This window comes from Electrophorus electricus, chromosome 19, assembly GCF_041902795.1.
Source record: "Electrophorus electricus isolate QZ-2024a chromosome 19, ASM4190279v1, whole genome shotgun sequence".
Classification (NCBI taxonomy): domain Eukaryota; kingdom Metazoa; phylum Chordata; class Actinopteri; order Gymnotiformes; family Gymnotidae; genus Electrophorus; species Electrophorus electricus.
Window position 1 is genome coordinate 20,931,614 of NC_137515.1, and position 10,925 is coordinate 20,942,538.

General features: G+C 41.5%; 1 protein-coding gene across 2 annotated transcripts; it reads left to right on the forward strand.

Moving 5' to 3' along the window:
- The first annotated feature begins 87 nt into the window (after positions 1 to 87).
- On the forward strand, positions 88 to 10,803 carry bnip3lb (BCL2 interacting protein 3 like b). 2 transcript variants are annotated; one of them, XM_027026070.3, is made up of 6 exons: positions 88 to 567; positions 3,206 to 3,431; positions 4,390 to 4,459; positions 4,810 to 4,901; positions 7,891 to 8,040; positions 8,692 to 8,926. In XM_027026070.3, exons 1-6 carry the CDS (start codon positions 531 to 533, stop codon positions 8,735 to 8,737), a joined length of 621 nt encoding a protein of 206 aa, XP_026881871.2. In that variant the 5' UTR covers positions 88 to 530; the 3' UTR covers positions 8,738 to 8,926. The 2 variants fall into 2 exon arrangements, with proteins under 2 accessions (XP_026881871.2, XP_026881870.2); XM_027026069.3 differs by lacking the exon at positions 8,692 to 8,926 and adding an exon at positions 8,963 to 10,803 and having other exon boundaries at positions 92 to 567.
- Positions 10,804 to 10,925: the final 122 nt, after the last annotated feature.

Genomic DNA, 10,925 nt, shown 5'->3' on the forward strand with positions numbered 1-10,925 from the left:
TGTGTGGTTTATGGGGACGTATGAGTTTGGAACGGCATTGAGGAGTATATGGTAATGGACGGACTCATTTAAGCGGTACACATTCTACGCGGAAGCAAGTAACTGAAGATACGCCTGAATGCGATTTATGACGTTGAACACCAACAGCAGAAACATTTTGATTCCTGTTGGATTTTTGTATTTGAGCAGATCTGGACAATTTGGAAATCTTGTCCCTGTCAATAAGTCGTATTAACTAAACAGAGTCAGGTGAAAACAAAGTGCTAAATCCTGCGGTTGTTTGGTTCTTATTTCATTACGTCACATAAACTCGTGCGTCATTTTAGCGCTGCATGCAGAGAAGTGCGTGTTGCAGTTCCAGGATCAGTCAAAGTACTTCAAAACAACCCCAGACTTTCACAGCAGCTCCTACATCCAGAGTGTAAAAGATGGTTACTTCCGTGCTGTTTCCTCTACTTTTACGGCAATTCTAAATATAGTGTGAGCTGGACCTTGGCGCGAGGCTGCGCGCGGCTGTGCTGGTTCACGCGATGTCCGCAGATAACCGCGGAGACTCCGGATTAAACGGTACGTACAGACCTCTAGCTGGTTTATATTAATCTAATATTTGTATTTGGTGTCAATATATTGGCCAGAAGACTTTTGTGAGCCATGAACTAGAAGGCTGCATTTTAACATATATATGTATATAGTTTTAATTTGATCTTTTTCCTGTCTCTCTACACTACACTGTAAATAGGCTCCAGTTTACCCCCAGCTGGAGTCCAGATTTGGTGTTTGTGTGAAGGGTTTACTTGTCCAGTAGCTCTAGCCCGTGGGTTGACCCTGCTGACTTGCAGGACACTGTTACAGTGGCTTTTTCATTCCATTATGCTTTTTTATAGTTCTCATTTGGAAACCTTTATGGAAGAATTATTGTCACTAAATTGCTCAATGGTTTTTTGTGTTAAAAAAACCCCCAAAACTCATTTTAAAACAGGATCACAGCTGCCTCACAGCTCTGTTTACTAACAGCATTTTAAATAGGCATATTCACTATGATTCTTAAATGTACCAGATGTTTGTGGGTGTGACGGGTGGTGGTGTCTGAAACAGATGTGTGTGTGTGTGTGTGTGTGTGTGTGTGTGTGTGTGTGTGTGTGTGTGTGTGTGTGTCAGGCAGTGACTGGACCTTTACAAGGTGCTGCTGGGTCTCATCTCTTTGATCCTGCCAGGCACACCAATATGACCACTTGACCTGTATAACCATGTGACCAGTATGACCACATGACCAGGCCTGGCCAGAATGTTCAGCAACCTTGGTTGCATGTTTATGGCTGTAACACAAAAAGAGTCATTTTACGTTCTTAGGGAAGTAAAATTCCTTAAGAACACCTGTTTGAACAGCCAGTGTGTATTACTGGGAAGCTACTGCTAGTTCATCAAAACAATAATCTCACTTTCAGACCAGTTAAGTGGAACCCTCTGGTCATGTGTTCTACTCAGTTTATAAGGAAGTTTTTGCTTTTTAAGGAAATCATGTGTTGCTCGGATGGATTGTATTGAAGCTTCTATTCTGTGTGTCTATAAACTCTGTATTATAGCTGAAATGATGTCAGGGTTAGATGTCAGAGTGTAAACACAACAGGATTAACCATTAGAACTTGAGATCAAACGGTAGTGTGTAAGCACAACAGGACTGACCCCTATAACTTGAGATCAACTTGTGATAAACCAGTACTTTGTGATGAGGCAGCAGTACAGGAGCTGTACGACACAGGTCACCTCTTCTCTGCCAAGACATAAACAATAAGTGTGTGTGCTTGCGTGTGTGTGTGCATGTGCGTGTTTGTGTGTGCATGTGCGTGTTTGTGTGTGCGTGTGCGTGTTTGTGTGTGCGTGTGCGTGTTTGTGTGTGTGTGTGTGTGTGTGTGTGTGTGTGTGTGTGTGTGTGTGTGTGTGTGTGTGTGTGTGTGTGTCTTTGTCTGGCAGTGCTCCTGCTGGGCTGTGGGGTGGAGGGGGTGGCACTATGCTGTAAATAGGGCTTATATAGGGAAGGTTAGGGTTAGTTAATCCCCCTGACTCTTCCTCTGACAAGCCAGTGTGGCTCTTTGGGTTGGTGAGCATTTCAGACATTTACAACAGTAACAAAGTTCCTCAATTTACCGTAATTTACTGGTGATGAGACCAGTTGGTTACTACTGTCACATCCTGGTGAAACTGAAAATTGCTATTGATGGTAGTGTCACCTAAATGTCTACAGTGACTACAATGTACAGTGATTTCTCCACTTCAACTCTCTTCTGATCACACTAGATGAGTTTAGTTTGTGTGAGATAAGATAAACAACACATCTCGTCCAGCTAAACAAGCTCTTGAGGACTATATGAATATTACAGCCTAGTGAGATTGAATAGGGTTGGAGCTACGGTTGTTAATAATAATAATAATAATAATAATATTATTATTATTATTATTATTATTATTATTATTAGAGTAGTTATGAGTGCTCTACCCAGAACAGGGTACAGCATGCTTGTACAGGCCATATTCATGTGAAACTCTGATGCCCATTCAGAGAAGGTTGTGCTGGATTGCTTTCTCGTTTTGTTTTCTGTTTAGATTAATGGAGGAAGAATTGACCTCTGCACGGTGGACATGAGTGCTGTATGTACTAGTGCTTTAGGGGGATGTACATGTAATGGAGGGTCAGGACAGGGAGGATCAGCAGGCATGCTTACAGTCGTGTTGCAGGAGGCATTTCTGCCTCCTAGCTGGGCATGTTGTTTTAAAAGCATTTTCCAAAAGTCTGTGGAGGACACGTTTCTGGTGATCCAGGAGGTTAGGAACTAAGAGACAGTGAAGATCTGAGTTCTTTTTACATGCAGGGTTCATTTTTGAAGGAACTGGACCTTGGACATAAACATAAGGGATTTCAGACTTGTTCCTTTATATCCATTTAAAAATAATGAGCAGTTTTCATAAACTGAGCAAGTGGAGAGTTGCAGTGTTTTTCCTGTGCTGACACATGTCTTTCCTGATAATTGAGTGTGTAGAATCAGAAATGCAAGTGCATGTTAATATTTGCAGCTTGTGCTTTCTAGGCTTACATAGTTTATTAATTAGATTTTTTTTTAATTTAGCACTTAAAATCATCCTGTAGCCTGTAGGGTTACAGCAGCTGCTCTCATAGGTCTTGGTTACTGTTCTCATGTTTCTCTCTCAGGCTCATGGGTGGAGCTCGAGATGAACAGGAGCTTGGGTGAGACATCTCATTCCTCGTCTGGTGCCGTGGTGATGCCTGCTCTTGCCCCAATAGTTGAGGAGGATGATGGTATGGCGGGAGGGCTGGAGCATGTCCCCTCATCCTCCTCCATCCACAACGGGGACATGGAGAAGATCTTGCTGGATGCTCAACATGAATCCAGCCGCAGTAACTCCTCCTGTGACAGGTAGGAATACCCTAACCCTAATGCATAGGACAGTCCTGGAGGCACTACCTAGTTTAGTGTTGTCCTCAGACTCGCTTAACTAAATACCAACTACACTGAATGGCCACTTTATTAGTCACAGCTGCCCTTTCACGATTGGAGCTTCCGTGTATGGAAATTAGATGCGTCACCCCAAAGTGCAGCAAAAAACGGGTGAGCAAGTTTTCAGAGGATCAGTTTGTGTGAATTCACAGTGGGAAAATCAAGTGGTCTAAGCAACTTAGAATGAATCATGGTCATTGGGGTTAGACTAGCCAGGTCAGGGCCATTGGGGTTAGACTAACCACGTCAGGGTCATTGGGGTTGGACTAGCCAGGTCAGGGTCATTGGGGTTAGACTAGGCAGGTCAGGGGGCCAGTATTTCAAGAACTGCCAACATTGTGGGGTTTTCTTGTGTAATGTTGTTGACAGTATACAGAGAATGGTGGGATCATGGAAAATCATCCATCATAAGGGAATTCTGTGGACATAAAGCCCATCAACAACATGGGGCTGACCCTACTCCATAACCCCTAACCCTAAAACCTAAGCCTTACCCTAACCCCTAAGACCTCTGGATTCTTCATAACTCTGACCTTGACCCTAATCCCTAATCCATAACCCTAACCCTTAAACCTGAGCCTGACCCTAAATCCTCTGGATTCTTTATTCATAACCCTGACCTTGAACCTGACCCTGACCCTAACCCTAAGCCCTCTGGATTCTTCATAACCCTCTGTTGTGCATGAAATTCATACTGATTTACTGAGAATGTTATTAAAGTAAAATTTTAACTTTTACTCAGGCAATCTGGCAAAATTTATGTCACTTTTTAAGTATTATAAATTAAAATATATATTTATGTAACTAAAAATGTGCATGAACGTGTGTGTGTGTGTGTGTGTGTGTGTGTGTGTGTGTGTGTGTGTTTCTCCCACAGTCCTCCACGTCCTCACACTCCTCAGGGTCAAAGTCAGATTATCTTTGATGTGGACAGAGGTGAAAGTCAGGTACTATTGGATTTAATTTATATTTTTATCTGAGAATTATAGATGACAGTCTGAAAGGTTGTGCCACATGTACATGCTGAACCAAATATGATGCAATCAAACAGCTGTTTCTCCTCCAGTAGGGAGCAGCAGTTTCATGTACATACAGCAGTCAGCAATCGTTACATAACGGTGACTGTCACCTTAACCGCTGACTGGCACATGTCTCTGCTTCTATTGGTATTGCGGCATCTAAAGCATAACAGCATTTATCAAAATGTCACAACAACAAAACATGCACGTCTCTATTACACACAACCTTAACCCTAGATTGTGTGCTGTTTTTTGTGTGCGTGTTGTGCACGTGTGAGGTTCTGGAGAAGATGAGGGATGAGGACATTCTGATGAAGGACTCTGACTGGGTGGCTGACTGGTCCAGCCGTCCAGAAAACAGCCCTCCCAAGTGAGCACTGAGCCCATCTACAGGGTTAGCGTACTGTGCAGACTGTGCTAAGCTCTATAACTGCACAGTGGACACTGCTGGACTCTAGAACTGTGCTGACTGCAGTTGGGACATTAGGGTTAGGGTTAGAATGGCCTGTGTTTACATTTGTCTGGCTTAATATTATTATTATTATTATTATTATTAATAATAATAATAATAATAAGTTAAAATTATATAGTGCCTTTCACAGACACAAGGTCGCTTTACAATGATGGTGGGGGAAAAAAATAATATGTAAATAAAATTGGCACAACACAATAATGAAAAGAGGTTATGAAAAGTGTTGGGAGAAGGGGGTTATTTTAAGTAGAGATTTGAAGGAGGAGAGTGTGGAGCAGAGACAGAGAGATTGAGGTAAAGTGTCCCATAGTTTGGGGCCATGACACTAAAGGATCTGCCTCCTACAGACACCAATCTAAACTTGGGGATGCAGAGGAGACCAACGTGTACAGATGGGGCAGTAAGGGTGTAAGAGTTGAGCTAGATGGGGAGGTGCAAGACCGTGCAGAGCTTTGGATGTAAGGAGGAGGATTTTGAACTGAATGCGCTCAGGGACGGGGAGCCCATGTAGCTGATGACTAGGAGTGATGTGGACTGATTTCCTTCTATGAAGGAGGATTTTTGTGGCTGAGTTTTGGACATCTTGAAGTGAGCGGATGGTTTTGTTAGGGATGTCAGTGAAGAGAGAGTTACAGTAATCAAGACGGGGGGTGACGAAGGCGTGAACCAGGGTCTCAGGGTCGTGTGTGGAGAGGTCTAAGGCTAGCAATATTACGGAGGTGAAAAAGGACATTTTTGACGAGAACTATTCAAGAATCATGTTGGTTGAGACAGGCAATGAGTGTGTTAATTGTGTCAAATGTGGCACTTAAATCTAGAAGGAGGAGAATACTCAGAATCAACAGAGAGATGATGATCATTTAGGACATGTAAAAGGCTGTCTCAGTGCATGGGATGGAAACCAGATTGAAAATGTTCTAATAGACTGCAGTTGAGAAGCTACAATTTTTTCTAATACCTTGGCCAGAAAGGGGAGATTGGAAATGGGCCGGTAATGATCAAGAAGTGCTGCATTTATTCCAGGTTTTTTAAGAATGGGTTTGATAGCTGGGGTTTTGAGAGCTGAAGGAACATAACCCAACGTAAGGGATGCATTGATGAGATGACGGATGGGAGCAGAAATAGCAGAACAACACTTCTTAAGAAGTGGAGTGGGAGCAGGACCAAGTTGGCAGGTAGAGGAATTTAGTTTTTGTTATAATCTCAGAGATTAGGGAAGGTTGGGTGAGGGAGTCGGCAGAAAAGTGTTCAGCAGCAGCGGTGAGATGTGTGTTTTCATAATTAGATGTAGGAGAGCAGGGGGAAAAACTGATTAATTTTGGTTATTTCTTCATTAAAGAATCTAATGTGCGTTTTCTAATTTTTGTAGTCTCTGACTGTACAAGGTGTCATTGTGTCATTGTTCCACTTAATGTTTCTGTGAGTTAAAATGAGTGCAGTTGGTTCCAGAAAAAATTGAGACCACTGCAAAATTGAGTTTCTTTGGTTTTACTATTTATAGGTGTATGTTTTGAATAAAATTAACAGTTTTGTTTTAATCTATAAGTTTTACCCAAATTCCATATAAAGATTTTGTCATTTACAGCATGTACTTGCAGAAAATTACAACTGGTCAAAATAACTATGAAGTTGCAGTGTTTTCAGAAATCAAATAATGAAAAGAAAACAAGTTCGTATCCATGTTTCAACAACACAATACTGATGTTTTAACTTATGAAGAGTTCAGAAATCAGTATTTGGTGGAATAAAACCAATGTTCAATCACAGCTTTTATTCGACTTTCACGTTGCTTGTTGAATAAAATTTGGTTGATGAGGTGATCACTTAATCAGTCCCTCATTATTAGAATGAGGTGTGTCTGTGTTGGAGTTCAACGCACACTGGAACAGAATGGTGGACATATAGAGTTCACATTTTGGAGTGGAGAGAGAACTTTCTCTCACAGGAAGCTGCCAAGGTGCTTGTGCAGTCTCTTGTGATTTCAGAGCTACTTGACTACTGTAACTCGCTACTTGCTGGTCTTCCTCTTCCTCTCTACAACTTTTCCAGAATGCAGCAGCACGACTGGTGTTCGATCTTTCGAAGTTCACACATTACTCCACTGCTGCGCTCCCTTCATTGGCTTTCTGTAGCTGCACGCATCAGATTTAAAACCTTGATGTTCATCTACCAAACCAAAAAATAGACCAGCCTCTCCATACATGATGTCAAAGCCTGATCGAAAGCTTGAGTACTTTGAACCTCAAGAACGGCTCAGCTTGAAATAACATGCTTCAAGCCTCATGGAAGACATGCATGGAGACTGTTCTCTGTCCTGAGTCCCATACAGTGGAACAAACTTCCACTTGCTGTCCGGACAGCAGAGTCCCTTGCAGTCTTCAAACACAGACTGAATACCCATCTATTCGTGAAATATTTAAATGACCACTGACCCTGCTCCTGTGTTGAGTAACTGAAACTTTGCTTATTGTAGGGTTTTGTTTATTACACTGATGTTGACTAACTCAAGTACTTATTGTTTATTGCACTGATTGTTGTCTGTTATAGAGCATATGTGTTTCACACTTCTAGGCATCAGCACTGATTCCTGTATTTCTATAGTATTCTACATCATTGGTATATTGGACTCTAACCTATTGTACTTGCTAGGATGTGTTCTATAAGTAAATGACCAAGCACTTTTGTAAGTTGCTCTGGATAAGAGTGGTGCTTTTCCATTAGGATTCCTTCATGTTATTTTGTTTAGCATAATTTTAACAGCAGTTAATTTTAACAGCAGTAACCTGACAATGGCAGGTTAAAAACTCTTAGTGAGTCAAAACTAACAGACCATTGCTGACAGTGATGATGAGGGGACTGACTGAGTTGGTGTATGTGGTGCTTCCAGAGAATTCCATTTTTGTCATCCACGGCGCTCGGTCACCCTGAGCATGCGCAAAACTGGAGCTATGAAAAAGGGAGGATTCTTCTCCACTGAGTTCCTGCGAGTGTTCATCCCCTCTCTGCTGCTGTCACACATACTGGCCCTGGGGATTGGGTGAGCACATGCATATGCAAGGACACACTCACACACACACACTCACACTCACACTTACACACCTGCTCCCAAACATACAGAATCTGGGTCATCTTTTCGTCAAACTGTGTGTAAGAATAATACATCTGGGTTATTTTTTGGTTTTTCAGAGAAAAGTCCGTTTTTAATTACACTTTTATTTTACACCTTTGTTAAATATACATTTCAGTTCCACTACAGGTAACAACTTAAAACTGACTGAAGTGAAACTGATGACAGCTCATTCTCACTGCATAATGTTAACTATTATCCCAAAATAAACCTTTGTAATTTTGCATTACAGAAGGGTTAATGTAATAATCACATTACAGAAGGATGCCATATGCTAAAAGTTCTTCTAAGAAATCACACTTTTTTATGAGCTGTGGGAAATCAAGGCACTCCAGTGGAGTGCTCTGTAGGTGATGCACCAAAGGAGTGCATCAATGCATTCAGATAATCCAATATAAATAATTTCAATAAAATGTAGGGCAGTGTCTAACCACATTACTTCAAGGTTCATTGTATTGCAAGTCATGATATAGTCAAAATATATTGTTACATATACATAAGATTTTTGTCCAAAATATACAGACGTTAAGACCAACAGGAGCCATTTATTATACTTAACAGGCTGCCTGTGTTCCTCACCCATGGCCTTTTGTTGAAGGGTGTGTAGGGTGTGCTCTGTCTTAGCCACCAGAGAGCAGTCTCCTCGAGTAACAGCCTGGCAGCTGCAGCATAAACCCTACCTGACTGGAAAAAACAATAAGTGGATTATCACCTGTGCGCGCACACACACACACACACACACAGTTAGCTGGTAGAGTGGTGCTTTGCTTTGTGTTTTAGGACATAAAACTGGTGCATGTAATTCATCCAACCCCCCCCCTCTCACACACAGGGTGTATATTGGGAAGAGACTGACCACGCCCCCTGCAACCTCCTTTTGAGCACCAAAGCAGATGAAGTGTCTCAGATGTGACCTGTGTGGATTTGGGAAATGTTACAGTTTTTTTTATGATGAATGGCTGAATGCACCCCTTCACCTCACAATCTCTCACTCTCTAGTTTTCTTTTTCACGCCCTTCCCCCTTTTAGTGGTAGAGTCCTTTTTGCATTTCCTGATCTGCCATTCCAGCACATTCTACTGACATGGACAGAGCCATGCTGCCAGAGGGGAGCCTCTTCCTTTATTTCTTGTGTTTTCTCCTCCTCCCCCTGTCTGACCCTAATATTAGTTCTCATGAGTAATTGTTTAGTTTTCTCTCATGGTTCTAATTACATGGTGGGGTGTAAGATGGGAGGCAGTGTGTCCCCTTACCCAAGAGACTCCTCTGCTCTGCAGCAACTGAGGATATGATCCCAAACCTGGGAATGTTACACTCATACTATTGTCTAGGTAAAACAGGACCCCCCAAGCACCTTCCTCTAATCATCCAATCTCATACTGAGACAAAATATTTCAGCATGTCTTTATTAATTTTCCTTTGCCAGCCAGTAGTTATATTCATTCATATGATTTATTTAGGCATTTTAATTTATTCTTCAGCAGCTGTGCTTGATTGATTAATTGATGATCTGATTGATCAGATGGTTGAGACTTGTGTTCAGTCAGGATATGACTGTCCATAGATTCTCTACATGGATAACCTACTTTGATGAATGCAGTTGTCGCTATAGAGACAGCACTTGTCCCTGTAAAATGTAATTTGTATTGTTATAAATGTAATGTGTATTGTTTGTATGATTTAATGTAGTGTGGTGTTGTACCAGACTGCATGGGCAGCCAGGTTTCTGTGGGGCTTTTGATTGGAAACCCTAACCCTAACTCTAACCTTAACCCTAACCCTTTTTGAATGGAAGCACTAACCCATTAGTATTCTGATTTGGTCCTGCTTATTTTATCTTCACTTTGGGTTTCCATTGATCATGGTTGTGAAGCAACCAGCCTCGTGTCTCTCACACCTGGTGTGGACCTTCAGTGGAGTTCCTCACTTTTCGCAGCAGTGAGGATTAGTTGCCTGGTCTCTGGTGTTTTTCTGAGAGAACACTGATCTATTCTTGTTTGTTTTAATTATTATTAATCTTTGCATGCTTCTTTCCTGCAGAACTGTAGTCTTGTGTGTCCAGATACTCTGAAGCTCCATCTCTGTCAGTAGCGTGTGCTCCTGGAATTGTTTTCAGCAGTGTAGAATTTTCTCTGCTGGTGTCATTAACCAAAGTGCCTCAGGTCACCTGTCCATAACCCTGTCATTTATGTGCTTCAGGCTGTGTGCACGTAGGCTATTGGGAAGCTTCCCATGAACATGTATTGTTTCTTTGATTTTGATTTCTTTTCTATATTCCTCTAATACCTGAGACTGGTTAGTCTGGAGAATGTACAGCATAATGGATGTGATGGAGACTAAAGCTTTTAGTTGATTTGGGTTTGTGTTTGGAATTTTAATGGGTGCAGTGGGCACAGTGCCATCTAAATGCTGAACTGGCAGAGTGGAAATGCACTGAATTTATCCCACTGCAGAAATGAAATGGAAAAACTGCATCTATTTTCGCTTTTGTTTACATATTTATCCACTTCTTCATTTCTTCACTTTTCTCTTAATTTTGTGATTCTTTTAAGATGCAATTGAAGCAGGTAAAGTTTCTTTTGATGCTTTAATTTCTGCTTTAATAGTCAACTGAACTGGCTGGTTTAACACTGAATATTTTTCCATTAAATGGCCTCCATCTTAAAACTTTCAATGAGAGATTACATCACGGGTTTGGTTCTGATCTGGTGATTTTAAAATGAGTTACAAAAACGTCAGGCACAAGTTTCCCACAGTTCTGCAGCAGCAAGATCATTTATAACTTAATGAGCATCA

Bases quoted from the DNA above. Each gene is read 5' to 3' on its own strand.
- bnip3lb (XM_027026069.3), top strand. From the start codon at position 531: ATGTCCGCAGATAACCGCGGAGACTCCGGATTAAACG. The intron at 3,432-4,389 runs GTAGGAATACCC...TTTCTCCCACAG, and splicing joins AGTAACTCCTCCTGTGACAG to TCCTCCACGTCCTCACACTC. The intron at 4,902-7,890 runs GTGAGCACTGAG...TGGTGCTTCCAG, and splicing joins CCAGAAAACAGCCCTCCCAA to AGAATTCCATTTTTGTCATC.